This window comes from Taudactylus pleione, unplaced genomic scaffold (genome assembly GCF_031769625.1).
Source record: "Taudactylus pleione unplaced genomic scaffold, aTauple2 ptg000137l, whole genome shotgun sequence".
In the NCBI taxonomy this organism is placed as follows: domain Eukaryota; kingdom Metazoa; phylum Chordata; class Amphibia; order Anura; family Myobatrachidae; genus Taudactylus; species Taudactylus pleione.
Genome location: NW_028284539.1, coordinates 1613930 through 1641619, shown reverse-complemented (window position 1 = coordinate 1641619; position 27690 = coordinate 1613930). Strand labels below are relative to the sequence as shown.

The window sequence follows — 27690 nt, the reverse complement described above, 5'->3', positions numbered from 1 at the left end:
AGGGATCCATTCTATTTCTTAACAAGAAAGAAGCTGGCACCTACCGGGGACTTGGATGGCTGTATAAATCCTTTCTCAAGAGTGTCTTGGATATACTCCTGCATCGCCTTATTCTCAGGAACTGACAAGGCCTATAGCCTACCTTTAGGTAGTCTGGCATCAGGTATCAAGTCAATGGCACAATCGAAGGACCGATGTGGTGGAAGAAAATCAGCTTTCTTTTTAGAAATCACCTCTGGCAGGTCATGATAAGGAGCTGGGCCACGGAAGTTTCAGACAGAATAATAGCAGCAAGACGAACTGGACGGGACAAACAATGAGTGAGACAGGAGGATCCCCATTGTAGAATCTCCCCAGTTTGCCAGTGGATAATGCTTTTTCAGCCATGGCAAGCCCAGTACCACAGGGGCCAATGGGCATTGTAGGAGGAGAAAGGACAGATCTTTCCAATGAAGAGCTCCAATGGTCAACTGTATAGGAGGCATCCGGTAGGACATGGGAACTGAAGAAAGATCCTTGCCATCTAGTCCAACGACTGCGACTAAGGTACACAATGGTTCTGGCAAAAACCCCAAGATCTCAAAAAATAACAAATCCATGAAGATCTCCACTGCTCCGCTATCAATAAAGGCCAACACAGAGACCTGGCCAAACGAAGACTTGAGTATAGTGGTAAAAAGGACTGAATTTCTAGGAGAGATGAATGCAAGGCCTAGATGCAACTCTCCACTAGCATTTAGACCTTGCCTTTTCCCCACTTGATGGCACAAAGTTGGGCCATATGACCCTTACCCCCACAATACATACACTGTCCCAGTGTGCATCTTCTTCATCTCTCTTCAACAGGGAGACAGAAAGCCCCCAGTTGCATGGGTTCTTCCCATTCACCATCAGGCATCCAAAGTGGAGAACAAGGAGCTTGTGGAGGCAGATTCTTCTCCAACCTGTGCTCTCAGAGATGTCGGTCAATGTGGATTGTCAGACTCATAAGGTCATCCAGAGTGTCTGTGGAAGGATGTTTGATCAGGATGTCCTTAATCTGATCCAATAGGCCCCATCGGACTGACTTTGAAGAGCAGAATCGTTCCATCCCGAGTCCATGGCCCACTTCCAGAACTCCGTAATATAATCCTCCGCTGCCCTATTCTCCTGTTTAAGAGACCGAAGGCTAACCTCTGCATAGGCTGCCTTGTCTGGGTCATCATAAAGCAAACCCAGAGCAGAGAAAAAGGAATCCACAGTCTGCAGGGCAGTAGAAGAGGAAGGAAGAACCTGAAGACAGAGGTCTGAGTTTAAAGTAAAGCTTACAGTTTTCTTGAAAGTTTACAAAGTCCTTACGACTCCCTGTAAAACATTCTGGTAGGTTCAATTTGGGCTCACGGACAGTGGAATGGGCAGGTGCAGCCCGAGGCTCCTCAACTTTGAGGGTAAGTTCATGCACTTTTTGGGTGAACACCTGAATCTGGGCTGCCAGAATTTGCACCGGATTCTGCCCAGGCTCCATGACAAATCACAATATTTTTTTGGCCCGGTGATAATGTTAGGATTTGCAAGAGCCTAGTCCTGCACAGTCTTTGAGGGCAGAGATGTAATTCTAAGAGTTGTGTGGCAGCCTTTGGGCTGAGTAGCAGCCTTTAGGCTGTGTAGCATACTTGAGGGCTGTAAACCTTGGCTTAATGCGGCCTTTGGGCCAAGGAATAGCCTTTGGGCTGTGTAGCAGCCTTGAGGGCTGGTAACCTTGGCTTGATGTGGCCTTTGGGCCAAGGAGCAGCCTCTAGGCTGATAGACCTGTCTAGGTGATGCTGAGGTGTGTGGCAGCCTTTAGGCTGTGTAGCAACCTTGAGGGCTGGAAACCTTGACTTGATGCAACCTTTGGGCTGAGTAGCAGCCTTTAGGCTTTGTAGCAGCCTTGAGGGCTGAAAACCTTGGCTTGATGTGGACTTTGGGCCAAGGAGCAGCCTTTGGGCTGATAGACCTGGCAAGGTGATGCTGAGGTGCAGTAGACAAGATTGCGTTCACAGGATGCTGAGGTGCACTAAGTGCCGCCAGGATGACACTAGCGGCAGTACACAAGATTGTGTACACAGGACGCTGAGGTGCATTAAGTGTCGCTGGGATGAAACTAGTGGCAGTACCCACAATTGCATACAATGGTGTATGACCTGTGCCACAAGCCACTGGATGCCGTCGAGTTGACACAAGCAGCTGGATGCTGGAGTGCGGCTTGTGCCACTGGGTTGACACAAGCAGCTAGACAGTGGAGTGTGGCCTGTGCTGCCAAGTTGACACAAGCAGCTGGATGCAGAACTGTGCACTCTGGACACTGAGTGCAGTCTGTGCCGCCTGGATGACACAAACAGCAAAAGGTGGTAATGCAGACCATGCCGCTAGGATGACATGAGCGGCATGTAGTATAAATGCAGACCATGCTGCCTAGATGACACAAATGGCTGGAACAATAAAGCTGACTGGATCGGAGCAGTGTTCACACAGGGATAAAATAGAGACAGGAACCAATCAGGGTCAATCCCAGCATGACAGAGAGAAGATAGGAGGAGTTTCAGTGCACCTTCTTCTGGCATTTACCTTGTCCTGAGGACGCAGTTCGGCGGCTTGTGACAGTGTCAAACCGGCGGAACAGGCAGCAATACAGTGTCACAAACAAAAAGTATGGTGGTCGCTCACATCAACTTAATGACATTGCACAGGTGCTCGTAAAGGGTGGGGTTTACACTGAGCTACAGAAAAAAAAAAAAAAAAAACCTTTAACACTTATTGATTTATCTTTACACAACTATACTTTACACTTCACTTTCACCCTTTTTTCCATTATTCATGTGATGCCCTGGGGATGGTCCTTGGCTGGATTCTTTTGGGGTTCCCTGCGTCTCGGACGTGAACCCCATAATGTTAGGGGCGCTGGTATAGAGGAGCCTTGACGTTTGGCGCAGCGCTTATTCATATATTTGCAAATGTATGTAAACCAATACCTCTGAATTTCTATTATCATGTAGGATTCAAGTATTTTTGTTTTTGCTGCAGTGTGCTGGAGGGAAATTCCCTTTTTTTTTTTTCTGTAGCAATACATTGTCCACAGTATGCAATCCAGTGTACCATTGCTTGTGTCAGCCTGGCGGCACTGGCCACGATCCAGCATCCAAAGTATGCAATCCAGTGTACCACCACTTTTGTTAACCTGCCGCATCTTGTTCTATGGCCCACTGGCCACAGCTTGCCAAGAGATTGCCAGCCCTCAAGGTTGCTGCACAGCCAAAAGGCTGCATCTTGTTCAACGGCCCACTGGCCACAGCTTGTCAAGACATTACCAGCCCTCAAGGCTGCTACATGAGCATGTCTTGTTCTACAGCCCATAGGTCACAGCTTGCCAAGGTTATCAGCCCACAAGGCTGCTGCACGGCTCAAAGGCTGCATCTTATCTCACTGTCCTTGGGCCATGACTAGTCAAAGACTTCCAGTCCTCTAGACTGCTGCATAGCCCAAAGGCTACATCAACTTCTTCAGCCCTCAGGCCACAACTAGTCAAAGTCCTCCAGCCCTCAAGGCTGCTCCACAGCCGCAGCAAGTCCAGTGTTCCAGCCCTCAAGGCTGTTGCTGGACTTTTTATCTCTAGATATACCTTAATCACAACACTCTACAATGAATCAATCTGATACAGTAAAAATCAATAGAATGGTCGAGGATTACTTTAATGAATATGTACAAATTAGCATCCCACGGGCCCTTTGAATACTGGGTGGAAAATGCAATATTGAGCCCCTTTTACAAACTAGCTATGGTTTACTTAAGCTGCCCACCCTAAAGTGTGTACTTGGAAACAGTTTTTAGAGCAGCCGGTAACCTTGTGATCAGGTAACAAGTGTAAAAGTTAGTTCCTTGTTCATATACAGAAAAAGTAAATTTGAGCTGAATAAAGAATTGATCATTTATTTTAAAGTTAATTAACAGATCAAGCCTGTTTACTAAGTGAGATGCAGCTCACTTAGGGTTAGTCTGCAGAAGAACAACAATTACCAAAACGGGGGATTTTATGCACTTCTCAAACCCAACAGTTACAGAATACTTTTTTCACAATACATATACATACAATAGAAATATGTGTAATGTCCCTTTTGGGAAAGCGCTGCGGAATGTGTGCGCGCTATATAAATAACTGGTAATAAATAATAAATAAATAATAAATAAATATCATCTTATCTAACTTTTATAATTAAAAACACATGTATTTTCCTCCTTTTTGTCCTATCATTGCTTAGTAATTTTTTTTGCTGTGTATTCTTAAGAAAATGTGCATTATACATTAAAGATCAAAAGCTGGTATAATAGCAAAAATCTAAATAATACATATACAGCATTACTGTACATATATAAAATATAATGTTATTGTGTTAAATTAGCCATACTCACATACTGTATTACTCATGTCCATAACATGGCTAATGTGGTAGAAAAAATGGATAATATATTTTAGATAAGTGTAGGCAAAAATTGCTTAACTTGCCTTTTAAAAAATCTCACATCCCTACACACACATATTAAGTTGTTGTGTAAAACAAATAATTCCTTAAATGTGTAGAAAATTGAAATGGAGAAATATGAATTCAGTTTTCTCTAAAAACAGAAAAACAAAAACAAATCACACCAGTTTTTGATCATGAAGGTAAAAAGGTAAGAGTGGTAGAATCTTATCATAAATGTGGACCTAATGGACCACAATTTAAAAAAAAGTTTATCTGCACTTTCTGTTGTATCCAGTGGCACTGTTTCCATATATTTATATTGGAGGAATGTTTCTAACACCTGATCGGACTCTCATTCAATCTCCAGTTATTTAAGCACTCTCACAAAACCCATCTCTTCTCTCTTTCACCATAGCATATCTGACCCCCACCTGGTGACCGGATATGTCCCAATTGGTCAGGTAGATGAGGACATAAGTCCCACTCACTGCTGTTTTGTTATACAGCACATTGGTAAATGGGATTGAAAGGGAAAGGAACCACATAGGATGCAGTCCAATGTGTTAGTATCTGTGCCCAGACTTCCATGATGCATAAACATGCTCCATAATGCCCTCTTCTTAATCTACCCCATGTTCAAAAGTATGCAGCTTCCATCAATAAAGTGGGAAAAACTTCCCTTCTAAATCCTGGCCTTGGTGCATGCATGGACTAATTTTAACAAAGTTCAAAGCAATCAACTCTGATCCTTTCATCACAAAATTAAGCCTTTTGCTGCCTGCAGACACCGATATCTTGGTGCACAAATCTATGTGCATAAGCAATCTTGTGTCATCGCAAAATGTATTTGCTCTTTTACTGGATCGTAAATAACCCTTAATGAGTTTGATTTGGTTAGTCCAAGGACACAAAATAGTAAACTTAAAACATGGTTATCTTGTGATGTTTACATATTGTTTATAAAATTGTTGTTAATTTCTTAAGCTATATTGTTTTTTAGGTGTCATGCAATTGTACCAGATGTCAAATAATTTGTATTAATCAGAAAACTGGGGAAAAAAGGAGAGAAATCCTTCAAACCCTCTCATCTAGCAGAGAAGGAAAGGTCAGTATGATTTAATATATATATATATATATATATATATATATATATATATAAAATATGTCCCAAGGCTAAGATGCTGTGATTAATTTGGTCAAAACCCATGTATGCCCTAAAAATAAGTCTTCCTCCCGAACAGGACAATGCAAACAGATCTAATATAACAAGACATATACACAGAAAAAAGTTTTGGGTATATAGTATCCAGAGTCTGATTAAAGAGGGCTTGCAGCTGCCCCTCAAACAGCCGGATCAAGGCATAAATTGCCAATACACAGGTGGAAGAAGGAAGCCTTCTTTTGCCAATGCAAATTGGCTTAGTATAGGTGGAATCTATGCAGCCACAAGCAGTTTTTCCACTTCTGCGCACCAGATAGTTAATAAAGCTTTGTCAGTGGCCAATATCTGACTGGGGCATGAATGGCCCACCAAGGAATGAAGTGGAAAGGACCCAAACTTAAGGGATGTGGCCAGCCACCACAGAGGGATTGGTCAACCATTAGAGAGGACATGCATAGAACAGGTCCCCTTTTTAAAAGATGGGACAGGCATGTGTGAGGACCACCCCAGGAGGGATAATCAGGGGATTTGCCCTGGACACCTGTGGGCCAGTCTGATCCTGCCAGCAGCCAGCCCACAGGGCAGAAGGAGGGACAGATCAAGCAGAGGGAAAGCCCCAGGCTGCTACTGGAACTGCACATGAGAAGTAAAGGACTAACAACGCAGCTGGAAGAAGCAATACTTTATACTGGGGATATGCTAAAAATCCTGCTCTTTAATAAACAATTAAAGCTAGTACTGTATCTGTATTTAGAGGTTTAAATATAATTGATATAATTGACAATGTGGGGGTTAATAATGGGAATGACAGAATTAATGAGGGTAATTACTTTTGATGGAGTTGTTACAATGATGCTGAAAGAGTAATTTATTTTTGAAGGGGCTTCATTAATGATGATGCTATGATGGGATAGGTACTGTACATTATGTAGACCCAGTGAGTATGTTGACATGGCAATGCTAGTGCTGGAATCTCGACATGGGTTTAATGCTGACCACATACAATTATGATATTGTGCTCCATTTATAAAAATGCTCTATTAGTGGTCACTGGGATTCTCTATGTGTTGTATAGTGGTCATTGAGACAGTGCTCTGTGTATTGTATGGCATTTACTGGGATGCTCTGTGTACTGTATCGGTGTCACTAGGATAACCTGCTATTGACCTCAGTTACAATACAGACCCCATTTTATTAACATTAATATAAAAGAGAATATTCTGTGGACCATAAAAAATTAGAATTCTAGTTCATACAACATAGTGATGATTGAGATACAATACAGAAAGCAACTTAATCAACAATATACAATACAGAGCGCATCTTAGTGACCTATGTACAATATAAAGAGCTTTTTTCTTTACTACTTTTCAATGCCAGCCATGTTCCAAAGACCACTATAATATCTCTGGTGGTTTACAACAAAGACTGCTGTTTTATTATGTAGACTGCCTCAAATAGCTTGTGACTTTACAATACAGAACCAAGATCTATTGAGGGTTTACTATTTAGACCCTAACTCTCTACTTTATAATGTAGCACCCCCCCACCCACACCCCCAAAAGGAACAAATTCAAACCAATGGACTTATATGAAATATATGCTTATCTGTTGAGCTTCTAAAATACCTGTATATTTGAGTGTTATTAATATTTCCCATTTTTTTATTTAGGTCTTAATAAGATTAAACAAATGCCAAAACCATCAATGTACTAGAAAAAGTTCCATTTTGCACCTGATGCAGAGATGAAGGCATCTGCATAAGTAACATATGTCACAGCGTGTCAGATCCTGGTGTCTACTTACCGGGTCCGGCAGCACTGGTGTCAGGGGATGTCTGCAGGGCAGCAGGCAGCAGGTCTCCGGCATCCACTGCCATGAGAATTGGCTGTCTCTTCTTTCTCTCAGCAGTTCAGGGCATGCTGTGAGTCCCATAGGGCCACATGGGCCACTCAGCACAAACCTTAAAGGGCAAGCACACCCCTAAGTGACGTCATAGGAAGTGCCAAATTCAAACCTCCTTCTCCTTCTCCTTCTATATAAGGAAGTCCCTTGGTGCACTCCTATGCCAGAGTATAGGCTCCCAAACCATACTCCAGCGTTACCATCACTAGTGATTTCTGCTGCTCGTTACTAACCTTTCTCTTGCTTGTGACCTGATTCTGTCTTCTCCTTGATACTGTAATTGGTATTCCAGTTTTGACCTTGGCTTCATTCCTGATCTGATATTGTCTGATCCTTGGTACCATCTTGTCCTTTTGGTCCTTGCCTGCCTAGCCGACTACGTTGTAAATTTTCATCATACTCCGCACAAATCCAGAGTACACCAGCACCTGTACTAAGTACCAAAGTCTGAGGGCTGCAACCTTGCAGGGGTCCTTGGTGAATACCACTGACATATTAGACTCTGCACCTCAGTACTGGGTCCTGCCAATCCCAAAGTACAGGCTAGCATCCACTGTCTATCCGTAAGTTTGTGACATGATATTCTGGCCTACATTTGGGTGCTGCTGGTATTCCCTTGCCACGGGAATTCCTGGAAAATCTCCTTGCTAGAGTTGAGAAGCAAGATCAAGCCCTGACCATTCAGTGTCTATAGACATTAATGCAGCAAGTTGGTAACAATCAGTCGCCTCTAGTACAGTTAGCACCATCTCCTGTTCCAGTTGCCGGAGCTTCTGCCTCTCTACGGATCCTAAATCCCTCAAAGTTTGACGGTGACTCCAAGAGCTGTTGGGGATTTCTGAATCAGTGTTAGACCCAGTTCGAGGTCCAGGCTGCAATTTTTTTTCTTAATTGACAATGTAGCTTATGTCATCTCCTTTTTGTTTGGTCAGGCCCTTGCAAGAGCTTTGCCGCTCTGCTCGTTAACAACAGTGAAAAATTCCTGGAAGCCTTCAGAAAGACGGAGAAAATTATTATATTCATTTGGTTTCTGAACCCTGGAATCTTTGGAATCTAAAAGGCAGATATAGTGTCAGGATGGTATCCACTATCCATTGTCTAATTTAATTAATTATGGTTAATTAGTCACACAGGGTTCAGAAACCAAATGTGTTTTATTATCAGCAAATAAGGAGGTTTTCTGTTTTAGATGAATATAATCATTTTCTCCATTAATATATATTTATGATAAGGATGAGTTTGATTTCCATTTTCTGACTACAGTTTATTTTTTTTGGCTATGGTTATATGTATAACTCAATTTTACATGAGACCAGGATTGGATGTTATGATGTAAATCACAATATAACATCCCTGATTGGTTTAAGGACCTAATATATTCTTTCCTTTCGGGATGTGTGGAGTCATGCTGTGAACAAGCCTCCGTGAAATGCGTGTCAGCTCAGGGGTCATGTGATGCTGCTCCGTGCACGGAGCAGTGATAAGGAATTCCCTATCTGTCTCTCAATGGGAGAGACTATCTCATTCCAGCAAGGTACTAATGACAGGCATTGAAATCCCGACGCCTGTCATTAGACCTACGCTGGAAGCCCGACACCCGGCTTACCGATCGAAGCTGTTTGAAATCTAAACCAAAAGAGACAATATTACTTCTTACACTGTATGTTGAATATATTTTTTCATGAGTTTTTGCATATAGAGACTTTATTTGCATTTTCTTGACGCCATATGAGGGGTTAAACTGCCATCTTGGATTTTATGTTTTCCTAATTTATGTTGTAACGGCTTCTATTTGCACACTTGTGGGTATATGTATATATGCTTAATTCTGCTCATGCATAACAAAGTTCACAAATTAGGTGTTTTAAACTTGGACTATACACTGTATCAGATTGTGAATTTGAGACAGGTTTGCATTTCATGTTTGCAATCAACTGTTGATTCATAGAGCTTCATATCTACCTTGGAAATTTCTTTTCTCTAGAATAAGAGACTATATAAATGTCATCTAATATTTTTTCTAATTCAAATGCTTGCAGCAATAATTCTTATGACATATATAAAAAAAAGTCTTAATATTTATAGAAAGCTATACAATGGTAGTGTTAAATTCCTCTTACACTGATGATAAATATACATTGCAAAAATTTATAATGCTCAAACCATAATATATATACTGTCAACTAATTGAATGGGAATTCCTTGTCAATTACTCCGTTAAAGTATAATTTACTGCAATGAAACTATCACTTTATATTTTCACATGGCACAGTAATTGTGTCAATTATAGGACTAGCATGTGTTAACACCTTTTGTTGATCAGCAAATTTTTCTGCTTTTTATGATTTGGAAAGATTGAACTGATTGAGTTTAAAAATTGTTTATTCACCAAATCTGTGAAGTAATTTAATATACTGATATATATATGTGTGTATTCAGAAATATAGATCAGACAATTATTGAATAACAATTTTAGATTGTTTTGTCTGTTGTTTTGACCTTATTAAATATTCAACAAATAAAAGTTACATTTTAATTACCTATGTACTAAAGAGTGCCCCACAAAGGGTTTTTCTGTATGTCTTCTACTAGTAATGTTACTCCTCACATATCAAAGAAACTCCATGTATAAAAAAAATGCTTACTTGGGCAAATCTTTAATCCTGCGCATCAAGATTTCTTTAAAGGGAAAAGCATTATCTTCCCCACATCACCAAATCCATATGTAAAATATATACTGTATAAAAGAGCCTTGGTGCAGTATATAAAAAAGCCCTTTAATAATACAATATAAAATAACTGAGGTGGCTACTTGTACCAAAACAAAGAGAATAGACTAGTGTCACTGTCACCGATATCATAGATGTCCGGACATCTACTGGATCCACAAAGAGTCCTCCCTCATGGTACAAATTGCTCACCTCCCTGCTGGACCAACATGTTTCAATGACCACTGGCGTTTTTCTCAAGGTGCTGGAGCAAAGAAAGTGCCGACATTTAACCACTTAACTGACAATTTTTGTTTTCCAAAAACCGCTCTGAAATTGTCGTTATTTTATGATTGAATTAGGTCAAGAATATCTTTTTAAAACTATTCCAATGCAATTTGTTTTTTAAAACACCATATATCATAAAAATAAAATTTTTTATGGTATACTGTAGTGATGGCCATTGACAGCTGTACCATCGATGGCCGATGGGTTCAATAATCAATATAAACAATGGATTGGTTGAGACCACAGCCGCCGATGTTTCCTTGACATTGTTTGGGGGCTGCACACACAAACTATACACATATAGAGTATATATGCATATATATGGGTGTATATATATATATATATATATATACAAACTTACAGTATATGTATATATACGTGTATATATATATATATATATATATACAAACTTACAGTATATGTATATATACGTGTGTGTATATATATATATATATATATATATACATAAGTAATCCAAAAACTTGGCACTCCTGAGGCAGCTGCAACCTCTCAATAACTGGCTTGGGTGCCTTCCTATGGTATAATGTACTCGCACTGCATCCAACCAAATGAGGAGGCACTCCAAGACTTGTGGAAAAATGTGTATTGAAATCGACGTTTTGAGGTCAGTCACCCCTTCATCAGGACACACGTATTATATATGTGTGTATATATTTATATACATAAATATATACACACATATATAATATATATATATATACACACACACACACACATATATATATATATATATATATATATATACACACTCACATATATACACATATATATATATATTATCAGGGTCACTAACATATGAACAGACCTAGCCATATCCTTAACCAGTTCAAACATATAGACCATTTCTTGCCTAAGACAAAATATAGCTCTCATATACATGTTGCCAAGTGCCCTCTGGGCTTGAGCAACACAAGAAGGTTTAGAACCACTCCCACAGTCACTCATGCTGTGGCAGCCATAGCAGAAAGATGGACCCCCAATGGAGAATGGTTCTTTTTCTCCCTGGTGGTTAAGTATATTTGACCCTCTCTCTCACAATCCAAACTTGGCTTACATGATAATGGCATGGTTACAAATTTGTATAATAATGTAGTGATCTATACAGTAGACAGGCTAAATGGGTATTTGCAGTGAATTGAGTTAATATGTGGTAGATTGTATTTGGTAAAGTGCTATTCATATTTTCAATTCACAGTATATATGGCTGGCTGTGATATATATATATATATATATATACACACATATATACACTCCTTATGACTGGCACTCCACATGGGTCTATAAGTTTACATGGGTGCCCTCCTGGGGAAAACAACTTTCTTGTAATAGACACACTGATCGGCGGCACTCCAAGGATTTCAAAGACAAATTCACTCCAACACGTGCATTGAAGGTGTGAAGCTTTAAAGCCCAGGGAATAAGAATGGGCAGTGAGAAGAACTTGGTATACAAAGAAGCAGGAATTGTAATGTTCATTTGACCAATAGTGCAGACAACACAAACAAAAAAATTGGGAGTGTCTCATAGAAAAGCCTGAGATACATGAGGCTTTGTCTGATTCATCTGTGGTCACCTGCATGGAGTGATAGCATGATACATACACATAGGGCCGTATTAAATTGTGTCTCCCTACCTTTGCACCTGCCAGAGCTATTGAATTGTTGCTCCTGACGATGTGTACCCAGTGAGATATCATGAGTGGTGTGACCTGGCGGGAGAGCCGACATCGTCAACTCCATACACACTTGCCAATGTGGGCAGCAATGGCGGGGGCCATGCTGCATTCGGCAGCATGGCCCCCACTGACGATATTGCATGTCGAGGCTGCATGCAAGTCCAATGGGCTATGTCACTAATGATGCGCAGGTGACCGAATCATCAGCAAAATAGCAGGTACACACTGGCCTATGTGGACAACATATCGTCTATTGTGTATCCAGCTTAAGAGGCCTGTCCTGGTGCCAGTTACATATATGCCATGCTTCCCATATCGGCCAGTGCCAAACTGTATTTATCTTTATGTACTGTGCCAGTTACATATATGCCAGGCTTCCCATAGTGGCCAGAGCCACACTGTGTATGTGTCTAATGTCCTAGTGCCAGGCATCCCATAGTGGCCAGTGCCACACAGATGGTCAATACAAGATGGATGAGTGTTTGTGCTCCATTCCCCTTTGACTAGGTCATGTAAACACACACTATGGAGTCATGGCTATCTTGTATAGTATGGTCTTTATGTAAATATTATATAGTGCGTACAGAATTAGTATATTATAGTGTATGCTGCGTGTGTTCATTGTGTATTGTAGGAGCCATGTTTATGGTGCTGATTTTATACTTTGGTTTGTGCTGTGTGTGCGCTGCATTGCTCTGCTTTCTGTACATTAACATCCACACAATATACTGCATGTTGTTACATCATAATTTGTGACAGCGAACTGCTGGCATGAGCCTGTGTGATGTTACATTGTATCTCCCATCTGCCTCTTTTATGAATGAACAGGATCACCTACAACTCATTGGCAGGAGGATAGCATCATATGTAGTCACATGATGCCATACCCTATACTGTTTTATACCCTCCTCACACTGATGCCATGCCTTATACTGTATTATACCCACCTCACACTGATGCCATGACCTTTACTATAATATACCATAAGTAGGACAGTTCTTCCGGATCTGAGTTGTGGTGAGACAAAATATATTTGGACACTGCATGTGTCTGTACTTTGTTCTGAATATTCCAGACATGTTTTTGGATCTGTAATTTGAGTGGTTTCTTAGTCTTGCCCACATACTTTAGCTTACAAGGGCATTCAAGCAAATAAATAACTGAGGATGTGTTGCAGTTTATAAATTGTTTAATCTTATATTCCTTGGTTTGATCAATGTTATAAAACATCTTCAGACGGTGTGATGGTTAGTGTTACTGCCTCACAGCACTGAGGTCGTGGGTTCGATTCCCACCACGGCCCTAACTGTGTGGTGTTTGTATATTCTACCTGTGTTTGCGTGGGTTTCCTCCAGGTGCTCCAGTGTCCTCCCACACTCCAAAAATATACTGGTAGGTTAATTGGCTCCCAACAAAAATTAACCCTAGTGTGTATGTGTGTGAGCATTGGTAGGGAACATAGAGTGTAAGCTCCACTGGGGCAGGGACTGATGTGAATGGACAAATATTCTCTGTAAAGCACTGCAGAATATGTGTGCACTATATAAATAACTCATAATAATAATCTTCCTGACTGGGTGTAGAAACCTGCAAACATTGCATCACCCACAATTATAGCAACCTGTGCACTTTGGTAGAAGAGCTGACTGTTCCAGAATGGTCCTGATCATACTGGGTGCTAAAAGATCTTTTAGATTCATGGATATCTTTAATACCATTTGTGGTTGTGCAGGGAGGGAGTTTTTCATTATTAGGATTTTCCAATGGTCTTGAAAGGATTTCCTAATGGTGTGTTCATGGCTGTTGTATGTGGTGACAAATGTAATAAGTTTTTCCTTCTCCTCCTTCTCTCTATAGTTCAACAGCTCAGTTCTATCCAATTGCCTGGTTTTGTTAAGTGCTGCATTTAGTACATTTGTAGGGTAACCTTTCTCTTTAAATCTATCTGTGTATACCTGCAGTTGTTGTTCACAGTCCTCAGTCCCAGATTTCTTACAGTTTCTCTTTATCTGGTGAAACTGTGAGTATGGGATATTATTTTTCCATTTCTTGAGATGATTACTCTTGTAGTACATGTAGCTGTCCATATCAACTTTTAAATTTAATTCTTTGTGGTCACCTCTTCCCCAGATCTCATGAGTACCAGATCTAGGAACTCTATGGATTCAGTGCTTGTGTTCAAGGTAAAAATGAGGTTCATGTCGGTAATATATATTAAAAATTGATTAAAAGAATCTGATGTGCCTTCCCAAATTATTAAAATATCTTCGATCTTTTCAACTGCATCCTTCTTTCTCAGGAAGTGCCTTTTAAGGTTCAATTTCAATACAAATTTATTCACGTCAATAAACATATCAAACTTGTTCATTCCCATGGTGGGGGCAAAGGACAAACCCTTGTTAAAGTGAGAAATTTCTGGTTCTGTTAGGGCATATTTAGAAAGGTTGAATGTACCTTTAGGGTCCTGTTTACTTACAGAAGGTTTTGCCTTTTGTAGTTTTGTCCGCCAACCACCCACCATCCTATTCTTCAACAAAACATCTTTTCAGTCGAGATGTGTGCATGACGTTTTCTTTGAGGGAGGATTTTACCATGTCCTGTGTCCATATACGTAGTCCTGGGAATAAAAATTCATCATCAGCAGTTATATTTGATCTAAGTCTCTGAAATGCTGAAAATCTATTTGTGGTGCATATAGGTTTAGCCACTGTGGTCTCCATGTTTCTATTCCTAATTTGTGTCCTCTTTACAAATAATGTTTGCCAATACTGTCTGTCTCTTCCATTGTCATGTTGACCTGGAGCTTTGAACCAGCTCCATTGTCATAGTCATATTTGTCCCAATTGATTTTTTTCTCTTTCCCTCTAATCACCCCATTGACAATGTGTTCCATCTTTTTATTGAGGACTTTTTCATTAATTCTAAAATCCTCCTTATTTTATGCCTCATTCCTAATTTCTATCTCCAAGTTCGATGTAATCCTCTTTTTTTCTGTGTTAAAAAATAGGACCACACTTTACATAAGTGCTCTGTTAGTTTGATGAAACTTTTAATCAAAGTCTGAATTCTTAGTTCCAAAGGTTGGTTGTTTAATTAATCTGAGACCTCTGGGGATCCTGTCCACAGTTACATAATATTCCAACCCTTTTATATCCCACCAGGATATATCCTCTTTAATGAGCAGTTTTTTCATGCTCCAAAACAAGTTATCTAGGTCATCTGGAGGGTTGGTGACTTTGCAAGGTTTATTCTCATTAAAGATTTTTTGACACAAGTTGCTCATTTTGTTAGTGTGTTCATTATTCCTAAACATTATGTGTGTTGTGATATTAGCTTGTAAGGGGCAGCTGTTGACAGTGCACCAAAATAATCTTATATGAAGGATGTAGACAGCGCCACAGTACAACAGTCTTTATCACACAATTAGCAGAACTCAGTCATATTTGACACTCCCAATGGATATATTGGGTGTCCGCTCAACCCTCAGTAAAATAGATGATGGTAAGTAGCCTTTATTAAAAATTGACAAGACAAAAAAATAGGGTGACATCGACCTCTGGTGTCCCAAGCCCGTAAAATTATGACTGAGAAGTGTGTTAAAAATATAAAATCAGTTTTATTTAGTAAAAACAAATTAGGCATAAAATATTTTCCATAAAATATCACTCTAAAAGTAGGCTAGAAATACTGTATGTGGAATAATAAAACATCACTAAAATCAGACACTGATGCACTGGTAGTCAAATAAAACAGCACTTTAAGAAAAGAAAAAAAAGGAAATATTTTCTTTTTTAAGATAAAAATATAACAAGTAAAAGATGGTAAGATGCTTATCTTTCAGGAGAAGTGCAGTCTGGGAAGGCCTAATGCATTTTGTCAGATAGCCTTTATCAAGAGTGTGCTAGTGTGAGTGAGACATACCCCATATTTATACCCAGATTAATTTGTTAGGTAATTGTGAAATCACTTCCTGTTTGGTAAACATGTGAAATGGATTCTGTATAAAACAATGCTATAATACAGGCAAAGTTGGAGCACATGAATAAAGTGCTGATGAATTAAAAATAAAATGAACATTTGAATATGAGCATATAAAAAAGAGGACTTCCTGTCCTCAATTGCAGGAAGCTGTATCTATCATTTGGTAAGTGCGGCTCTAGTGGCACTGGCCATCATGATGAAATCCACATTCAGAGTCAGATTTTCTAAAGGTTCTTATCTTGCTGGTGGCCATCTTTGGACGGCCCTCAATAGTGAAAGTGGGCTCCCAGCAATATATGTAATATAGAATACATAGTATTAGAAAACATCAGTGGAATAAGGCTAGCAATTCTATATATATACTCGCTCGTATATATATATAATATATATATATATATATATATACACGTGTGTATATATATATATATGTATATATATTTGTTTGTTTATTTATTATTATTTATTTATTAACAGTTTCTTATATAGCGCAGCAAATTCCGTCGCGCTCTACAATTTGAATTAACATTATACTGGGTTGTAAAAGACATACATACATAAAAGACATTTATAAGGGTAAGAGGGCCCTGCTTGCAAGCTTACAATCTATAGGGAAATAGGTGTTGATACACAAGGATAGGTGCTACATATTGCAAATTGGTCCAGCCCAATTGCAGATGTTCTTGGTGGACTGTATAATCCAATCACACTGGAAAGTTGGCCTAAGGTTAGGAGGATGTTAAATTGAAGACAGAGAAGATGTGATAGGTGTTTACTATAAGAAGAGAGTTAGATAGGGCGCTATAAAGGTTAGGTGGGCGGTCATGGAATCTGATAAGCTTGTCTGAAGAGGTGAGTTTTCAGAGAACGCTTGAATGTTTGGAAACTAGTGGAAAGTCTTATTGTGCTTAGGAGGGCATTCCACAGGGTGGGTGCAGCCCAAAAAAAGTCCTGTAACCGTGCATGGGAACAAGTAATGCGCGGGAATGAGAGATGCAGATCTTGTGCAGAGCGGAGATGTCGGGTTGGAAGATATTTTGAGATAAGTGAAGAGATGTATGTTGGTGTGGTTTATATTTATATATATATATATATATTCTACAGCACCTGGAGTTCCCAGGTGGTCTCCCATCCAAGTACTAACCAGGCCCAACGCTGCTTAGCATCAAACATCAGACAAGGTCGGGCATAACCAGTGTAGTGTGGCGTGGCGTGGCGTGGCTGTAGTTAGCAATGTGGTATAAGGTAAAGCTAAGCATGAGCAATAGCAAAACATGACTTATGCTGCACTCTTAAAGCTATAGAAAGGGAGCTTTCATAGCTTTTGCTGAACACATTCGGATGCAGTGTTTTCAATTCGTATATACAATACATCTCTCTACTAGAGCTCTATTTACTACAAGCCGCATTTGTAATGCAGATTGTAGAGTGATATTACTGACTGAATTCGCATTGCGAATTCAGGCAATATCACAGGGATTTACTACAAATCCCTTGCAGGGACAGAGCTTGCGATAAAGCTCTGCCCCTGTGAATCCCCTCTGCACACTTATCAAGGTATTTTCGCCAAAAATACAGTGACAAGTGACGATGCATGTGCTGACTGACCGTTGTTAAGCCAAGCCCCCCCGGTGCTAAGCCCATCCCCCATGATTGCGGACCATCCCACAACCCCCCTCCCTTAACTTTCCAGCAGTATTCGGTGCTCCGGTGATGTCCTCCATGGCTCCAGTCAGCTGACATCCCATACAGCACTGGGACTCAGTCAGGTGATGACTGGGCCCCAGTGCAGGCTGGGAGACCAGCTGACTAGAGAGAGGACATCGCCCAGAGCCCTTATCTCTGGTTCCTGGACTCAGGTAAATTTTTTTTTTACAAATTTTTTTTTTTTCAGCAGAGATCAGCGTGTGGTCTGTTTAGACCGCACAGCTGACCACTGGGGCCAGCTCCGGGCTCTGCTCTACCCATTAGAGTAATACCCCTTTTACACCGGAGATAAAACACAGGTTATTGCAGGGTTAACCCAGGCAGCTCCCTGGTGTAAAAGGGGAGAGGGTTGGATCGCTGGGTCGAGTGACCTGGCAATCCAACCCAGGTAAATAGCAGGGTTTAACACGGGCGTAGCCCAAGAAACCCTGCTGTGAGAACAATGCACTCTGGGTCACGATGACCTGGAGTGCGCTGCAAGCCGCCCAATTGTTCCGGCTTCAGTGGCGCTTGGAGATGACGTCATCTCCAAGCATCCACTTTCACGCCGGGAATGCCGGGTCTATGCAGACCCGACTCCAGTGTGAGCGGCGCCGACTAAATTCAAGGTCTGATCCAGATAGGAACTCTGTTCCAACTCCTGGGCAGACCCGGAATTTTGGTGGAAAAGGGATATTAATTGGAGAGATCACCTCCTTGTTCCCCAAGGGTAACCAGTTCAATTCCTTTGAAGGACAGTTCTTCCGGATCTGTGGTTAGACAAAAAATGTTTGGACACTGCATGTGTCTGTACTTTGTTCCGAATATTACGGACATGTTCTTGGATCTGTAATATGAGTGGTCTCTTAGTCGTGCCCACATACTTTAGCTTTCATGGGTATTCAAGCAAATAAATAACTGAGCATGTGTTGCAGTTTATAAATTGTTTAATCTTATATTCCATGGTTTGATCAATGTTGTAAAACATCTTCCTTACAGGGTGTAAAAACCTGCAAACATTGCATCACTCAGATTTGTAGCAACCTGTGCGCTGTGGTAGAAGAGCTGACTGTTCCGGAATGGTCCTGATCATACTGGGTGCTAAAAGGTCTTTTGGGTTCTTGGATTTCCTAGATACCACTTGTGGTTGTGCAGGGATGGAGTTTTTCAGAACAGGATCCTTTAGCAGGATATTCCAATGGTCTTGAAGGGATTTCCTAATGGTGTGTTCATGCCTGTTATATGTGGTGACAATTTTAATATCCATTGTATTGTGTATGAAAAAAACACACACACACACACAAATATATATATATATATATATATATATATATATATAGCAATTGAGGTGCCAGGTCCGGCAAATCAGCACATGGCACTGCAGTATTATAGAAATCACTTCAGTTTACTTCAACATTTCAAGGCAGACATGCCTCATCCTCATGAAGACACATACATATGTGTCTTCCTGTGAATGAGGCATGTCTGTCTCTAAATGTTGAAATAAACTGAAGTGATTTCTATAATACTGCAGTGCCATGTGCTGATTTGCCGGACCTGGCACCTCAATTGCTTTATATATGATTTACTCCAAGGTCACACAGGTCTCAGTATAAACTCTCATGGGAGTACAGAACCTACTACTGTGTGTGTGTGTATATACATATATATATATATATATATATATATATACATATATATATATGTGTTTGTGTTTTTTTTAATACAAAATTCAATGCCCTATCACTGTGTCCAGCTGTGATCGGGACAGGTGTGGAGTTGTAGCCTGAAGGAGGGGCTGGGGACAGACAATTGGATAGCAGCCTTGTCAGGGGTGGAGAGGGCAGGATTGCCACTGGCAGATATGGCCAAGGACAGAGCAGTAGCGACCACAGCTGCTGCTTCTTTAGTTCTTCTCATCTCACTGGCAGCCTCGTCTGGAAAGGAAGGGGTGGGAGAGCCGCCAGCTCCCCAGGGATAGCAGCAGCTGCGGCTAACAAGAGCTGCACCTTCTACAAATCTCACAGCCATGCCGGGGTAGAATGGGGTGGGAGAGCTGCTGGCTCCCCAGGCCCAGGACAGAGCAGCAGCCGCAGCTACAAGGAGCCACGACTGCTGCTTACATAAAAGTCACAGCTATGCCGAGGGAGAAGTGGGAGGGGGTCCTTCTGGCTGGCTGGGGACACAGCAGGCAGCTGTGCTGGGAGGGGGTTCACGTTGGCTGCCCGATCACAGCTGGGCACAGTGATCTGGACACAGCAGCAGCTAGCAGTAGCTGCTGCATCTATTGAAGACACTTCTGTTTGCAGCCATGCTGGAATTGGGCCCTGCTGAGTGCAGAATACTGTGGCCAGCAGTGATAGTGGCACAAAGGAGGGGAATCCGAGGATGCAGAGGTACTAACAGGTCCCTCTGATATAGGCAGCTGCTGGAAGATTAGCTTCCCACAGCTGTCTAGTGGGCATTTCTGACTGGTCACATCAGATATGACCATTTCCAGGAAAGCCCAGTCTGGTGTGGTCGCATCTGACGCATCCATGCCAGGCAAGTGGTTAAAGGGCTTTTATATATATATGCTGCACCAAGGCTCTTTTATATATCTTTTACATATGGATTCAGTGATGTAGGGAAGGTAATGTTTTTCCCTATAAAGAAACCTTGATGTGCGGGATTAAATTTTTGACCAAGTAAGCTTTAAGTAAGTATTTCTTTGATACATGGAGTTTCTGTGATATGTGTGGAGTAAACCAGGATTTGTAGTGGTTAAAAATAAAAAGATAAGCATACATGTGAGCACCATCAATTGTGGATATTCTTTGGAAAATAACTAAGATATAGTGATGACATGAGGATTTGAAAGATACCTTTATATAATTTCTATACGCTGGCTACATGTAAGCATGCATGTAAATCATTTAGGATTCTTGCTGTGTCTCTTACACAGCCTTTCAAGTAATTTTACAAAGAGACACTATATGGGTGCTAGTTTTTTTCTGTAAACTACAGTATAAATACCAATGCATTTTTATGTTTTTATCTCTTACATATGGATTTATATTGGAGAGCGTTTGAAGTTTGATCTACAACGATTGGAATTTAATGAACTTTGTTGCTATTCCCATTTTCTCTTTGGTTGTTTAATGTATGTGAAACAAACAAAGTGCCGACTTTTTGGTACATCTTTTATTTTAGATTTGCATATTTCAGAATTAGGTGGTTCTCTCTAGTTATACCCAGAGTGGCAGATAGTTCCATTATGCACCTTTTAAACCGATCTATATGTTTTATTTCAATATGCAGTACAATTCAAAACCCTTGCTTCTGAACTAGGTTGGAATAATGAAGCCTTGATAGCTGCAAGGACTTTCGGAGAAAATTAAAGATGTGTTGGTGACCAGAGAGCTACTAACTTCCTTGGATAATCTAAAATCCTTATTTATATGGGTAAACCTTCATCATAGAGAATGGGCATGAGAGACGGAAGCTTGCTCCTCATTTCATGACTCCTGTTGAACCCTCTGTAGAGTCCATGCAAGTTGGGAAGTCATGTCTCCTTGCCACAGAGAGGGAAAGGAGGTCCAAGAACAAGCTGTGTCTGTACTGTGGTGAACAAGGTCACCTTCTCACTTGCTGTTTAAAGCATTTCAGGAAACAAGAATGCCTAACTGATAGAGGGGTGGTCAGATTAGGTGCATTTCAGCACACCCCAAAAGAAAATGTTTCCATCCAGTTTACTATCAATTTGACTCTGCTTCTAGAGAAACCCTCAAACTCTCAAGGCCTTTTTAAACTTTTTTGGCTTTCATCAAAGCCAAAAAAGTCCAGGAGTTAGGAATTCCTAGTGTGCCTCTTCAGACTTTACTCTGTTTCATTGGAGTAGATGGGAATAAGCTTCCAATGGCTACCATCTGCTCTAGGACTTCTGAAGTTATCATGCTGATTGGCGCCCTTCACAGGGAACTAATTTCTTTCTATATCCTTCCATCAGCAGAAAGTCTGGTCATCCTGGATCTTCCATGGTAACGCAAACATGCTCCCATGTTAGACTGGAAAGAACCCCAAATTTTGTCATGGGGATCTCAGTGCCATCAGTGGTGCTCATCGACAATCTGACTTACACAATGTGTCACCCAAAGTTTGACCATCTCCTGTTCTATAATAGTCCTTCAGGGATGTGTTCAGCAAGAAAGGTACAGAGACTCTGCCTCCTCATTTTGAGTGGGACTGTGCAATAGAACTATTAGCTGGGAAACTGCCTCCTCATGGAAGAGTTTTCCCTATCTCGTTTCCAGAGACCCAGGCCATGTCTGAATACATCAAAAAGAATTTGGAAGGTAGTTTTATAAGAGAGTCCAAATCACCTGCAGGAGCTGGCTTTTTTTTTGTCAAGAGGAAGAATGGAGGGTTAAGACCTTGCTTTGATTACCGGGGTTTGAATGCTATCACCGTTAAGGACCAGTACCCCCTACAGCTGATCTCAGAACGTTCAATCAAATAAAAGGGGCAAAGATTTTTGTAAGATAGATCTTTGCAAGGCCTATAATCTTATTATAATTGGATCTGGTGATGATTGGAAGATGGCCTTCAACACTTGTGATGGCCACTATGAGAACCTGGTCATTGCGTATGGATTAAGCAATGCTCCTGCTGTTTTCCAAAATTAAATAAATAACATCTTTTGAGACCTGTTATACAAGCACATGGTTGTGCATTTGGATGACATCCTGATATTCTCTGAGGATGTAGCAGGCATGTATGTGAAGTGCTCTCACAACTCTGGAATAACCAACTCTTCTGTAAGCTATAGAAAGGTTCCTTCAAGCAAAAGGAACTGGTGCTACTGGGATACATACTTTTGGGATCTAGGCTGATGGATCCTGAGAAATTCTCTGCAATTGTCAACTGGCCCCTTCCAATCAGTTTGAAGACGATGTAACTTCTACAGACCGTTCATCAGAAAATACTCATCTATTGCAGCTCTCATTAAGAAAGGTCAAAATATTAGGGTGTGGCCCCCTGAGGTGGAAGTAGCATTTGACCATCTAAATCAGTATTAATCTCTGTTCCCATTCTAAGGTAACCCTACTGTGAAAGGCCTTTCTTTATGGCGGTGGATGCCTCCAAGACTGGGGTTTGGGCAGTGCTTTTGAAAGAAGATGTTTTGGTTTTGCTTCTAATTCATCATCAGGTTTTGGTTTTACCAAAACTGCCAACAGGTGTTTTGGTTTTGGATCTGCATTTTTTAAAAAATTTTATAAAAACAGCTAAAATCAAATAATTTGGGCTTGTTTTTGTTCCTACAGTATTATTAACCTCAATAACATTAATTTCCAGTTATTTCCAATGAGTTTTGAGCACCTCACAATATTGTTTTTATCCAGTTTAGGTCAAAAGGTTGCACCGAGCTAGCTGGCTGACTATGCAAAGTGATAGCAGTGGGTGGCACAAAAATATGGCAGTTCAACTGCCAACATGACACATGTAGGAAATAGAGTGGCACTGCAGTGGCAGACAGGATGGAAGTTCAATAAACTATATGACCCCATATTAAAAAGCAAGAATGTTTTCATTAACAAAGAACTAGATCAGAGGCCTGAGGGAGTGGAGTATGTATGTCGTGGAAGACAGGGAAAGGGAGGAAGGATTAATTAGTTTGTAAATTTAAGTATTTTTTTTTATTCCAAAGCAAATTTATGAGGGAAGAGGGTAGCGGTTTGCAGAGGAAATTTTCCCATTCACATCAGTTCCTGACCCAGTGGAATTTACAACAATCTATGTTCCCTATCACATGTACACTCACATATACACTGAGGTTATTTTTTGTTGGGAGCCAATTATTAACCTACCAGTACATTTTTGGAATATGGGAGGAAATTGGAGTACCCGTAGGATACCCATGCAAGCACAGGGAGAATATACAAACTCCACACATGATTAAGGTTTATAATTTAACCATAAAAAAGAAATCCGAGAAGTGGAAAGCATTGTTAAAAAACAAGCATCCAAAATCCAAATGAAGTTGATTCCTCAGATGTAAGGCCTAGCCAAATTGAATAATTATATGATTTGATGATACTAGTCTTCATCTGCTGAGAAGCTGCAGGAAGTGGGTTCCATATGCCTTGATGAGAAGCTGGTGATGGATGGCATTGCAAAATACAAAAGAACATGTACACTCCAGTACCATACACTGCTTGTCAAACACAATCATGGCATAGCCCACAGTGAAAAGTGGTGCCAGATGGAATTGTCCTTTGGCCCTCCTACCCATCTTTATGTTGTGTATTAAAAATGGCATGCACTGTTTAACAAACTAATCACTTCAGCAATGAGGACTGCCACTTTTGTGGCTGAAGTGATTGGTTTGTTTGTACACCCACAAAACATGCTACCAATGGGCAGCTAGCAGTGTTGCTAATGAATTATGGGATTAAGGCAGCTGTGTTGTTAATAATGGTTTTAAAGCAGCTAAGCTAACAGTGCTGTCAATTGTGTCTACAATGACAAAATGTCATCATCAATATCATCCTCATCCTTAACCTCGTAAGTGTTTACATCATCTTCATACAGTATTAATTGTTCCACGCTGGAATCCACCATTACAGAAGTCTCTGTACTTTGACATAATTGCCAGTAAAAGTCTTCCTCATGGAATGTATAGTTCATTTTGATGAACATCATCTCTTTCACATTTTGAGGAAGTACAGTAGCTTCCTACATCAATTGGTGACAAGGTTCCCAGCAGTGCTAAAAAATCTGTTTGAGTACACACTGGAGGGTGGGCAGCTTAAGTAAAGTAAATTTTGTACAAGGGCCTCCAAATTGCCTTTTTATTCTCCCAGGAGTCAAAGGGACTATCTGATGTATCTATTTGTACACTGTCATTAAAATAATCCTCCACCATATCAGATTGTATTATGGTAGAGGTGTCACTAATTTGGGGCACTCTTTTAGACCTGACCAGATGTCACAATGTTATGTTGACTTATCCACATCACAAGTGGGTCTCTTGGGAAAGCTCGGCTTTTTCCTGGCAGTTGCTGGAGAAACTAAAGGAGGAGACGTTGTCATGTCATGTGCCACTTGAGATGACAACTTGCTCACCAGGAGCTCTTTGCATCTCTTAATATCTATGCCAGTTGGAAGGAAATACATGACATACGAGTTTGTTTGGGGTGTTTTGCTTTTTCCTCTTTGCTTTTGTTTGTTTGTTTGTACGTGCAGTTGCCTGTTTTAATCTCATATGTCTGATGCAAATATTCTATTATTATTATTATTATTATTTTATTAACAGATTATAATTATTATATGAACTTGCAAAGTGTTACCCAGAATTATATACCTTTGAATCATTAGGATAATTTCATTCCAATAAATCATTGCACACCTGAGGTGTATTTATATAATCAAACAAATTGATGCATTGTTGTCCAAAGTATATCAAAAAACAGTATTTGAACTTACACAATATTAGATGTACAGATATGAGAGAGAGATAGATAGATAGATAGATAGATAGATAGATAGATAGATAGATAGATAGATAGATAGAGACACATGTGCATTAGTCTTGTATCACATGTCTGCCTGGCAATTACTAGTCTAGATAAAAAAACTACACAAATTTAATATATTATTATTATTTTTGTTTTTTTAGTGACCAACACAAACAATGGATTTTCTTTTACAGGCGACCAAAAGTGACTAACACAAACCATAATAATAAAAAAATTTTTTTTCTATTTCTTTAACTGATGACTGACAGTGACCAGACAGTGTAACACAAAGTGCCCACTGCCCCTGATCGAGACTGCAACACAGCACCTTCCCTGAGTCTATTCTACACAGACACAGTGCCCCTGCCTTATATACAGAGAAGGGACACTCTGACTGTGCACCAAATTAGCCTTTTTTCTTTCTAGCACTAAAGTCCTACCTACACTACCTCCCCTGCCAGATCTCCAGTGTGAAATGGTGGCTGAACATATGGAAGGGACTTTTATATGTAAACAAAAACACAGCAAGATCCGACAATGGAAAGACTACATTTTGCCTCATTTTGGGATCCAAGCATGATAGAGACAACAGTATCGGGACTCAGATCCTGACAAATATGTCAAATTTGCTTGGGTTTGGTTTTCAGAGAACCTTTAGATGTCATTATCTATTGTAGACTATGGGCTACCAATCCCTCTCTGGTAAGTTGAGGGCATCTAGGAAGTGAAAGCTAAACAATGCTAATTGGATTGTTATTTATCATGGTGAAACCTGATAAATAATAAATATGCCTCATATTTGCTCCGAACACCATTTGGTCTTTTAACCAGTAATTGGTTAAAAGCACTGCAAACTTGAGAGGGAATGAGGAAGGGTGCTTACTACCCAAGCATAGGATGTCTGTCCAATCATACTTATTTTGTTATCTCATTACATTGCTTTGATGCTTTTTTTCTACCTGCTTTAAAGAATGTTTAGAATTTTTAAGTAATCTATAGATCATTATATTTAAGGCTCATGTATGAATGTTGCCTTAATTTATTTACTTTTGTTTTCCAGACTACTTTTGGGATGTACCTTCAAAATTCGCCATGTTCATCATACCCATCTTTGCTCACAGTGGGCTCTGAGTTATCATTTACATTTAAAGAGACCATACATAGCACTGCACTAAACATGAAAGAAACCTTGGAGAACTAATGATGCATGGTTTATCCCAAATACAGCACAAGGATATAGTTCTATTTAATAAGTTATGCTGAATGTAAATTAAGTCATACACTGAACTCTATTAATAAGAAATAGAAATTATGTGTTTTTGCAGATATATTCATTTGGGTTTTATTGTGATAAATATGTGTTAAGTTAGAAAAGGTCAATTGAACTGAATCATTTAGATGCAGTATACACTTACCACTGTTTAAACTGTCTGCTTCTCTGTGCTGCTTTTACTGTTCACCCTTTCCTACTGTATTTAACCACATTTCTTACCCAATTTGTCAGAGCACTCAATTTCTCTATATACTGTACTATATGCATACTGTAAATGTATTTAAACAGACAGTGGGAAAATATGGAAACACCAATATAAATTCACTTCATGGGGTGGTGGACCACCAAATGTTCCCACTACAGCATGTATTTTCCATTGCATTGTGTTTACCAATGTCTGGAATTGTTCAGCAGGGATGCAGCAACATTCTTATTGGGTTAACATCTGGTGACTGAGAAGGCCATGATATACTGTATGGATAATATTAATATTGTGTTCATTAAATAATTTGACAACTAAATGTTCTGTGTACTGTATGGTAATAATGTGATTCTGGAAGATACCCCTCACATCAGGGACCAAATGCTGAAAATAGGGTACTATTAGACAGCAGTTAACATTGCCCTTACTTCTAATGGACTGATTACACATAAATCATGTAAGGAAAATGTGCCCACAACATTACAGAAACACCCTTACTGTTGGAAGTTGGTGCCAAATATGCATGCATCTATTGCTGAATGATGATTTATTTGATCATACCACCTACTTCGACTACTCAGTAGTCCACTGCCTGTGTTCTTTACACCACTGATATTGCAAATGTGCATTGCCAGATGTGATGAGCAGTGCATGCACTGCAAACTGCTTATGGTATTTCCATCTGTATAGTCTTTTTGCCCAACTGTCTTTGATAAAACTGCCATCTAGCAATTGAACTGTGCAGTAATTTGATCTGCAGTTACTAGCCTATTTTGCATTGCACAAATTAATACAGAAAACAAAACAACACTAGCTCT

The 27690-nt window shown here is 40.0% G+C and overlaps 1 protein-coding gene across 2 annotated transcripts in view; it reads left to right on the top strand.

The window, feature by feature from the left end:
* MOCOS (molybdenum cofactor sulfurase) overlaps nucleotides 1–27315 on the top strand; it is an 805385-nt gene extending 778070 nt beyond the window's left edge. Inside the window, exons 14-15 of one of the 2 annotated variants that reach the window (XM_088473620.1) lie at nucleotides 5479–5583; nucleotides 26458–27315. In XM_088473620.1, the coding sequence (XP_088329746.1) occupies nucleotides 5479–5583; nucleotides 26458–26598 (246 nt within the window). In that variant the 3' untranslated portion in view covers nucleotides 26599–27315. The remainder of the gene's footprint in view (nucleotides 1–5478; nucleotides 5584–26457) is intronic. The other variant, XM_088473622.1, reaches the window with a different exon arrangement.
* The last annotated feature ends 375 nt before the right edge of the window (nucleotides 27316–27690 follow it).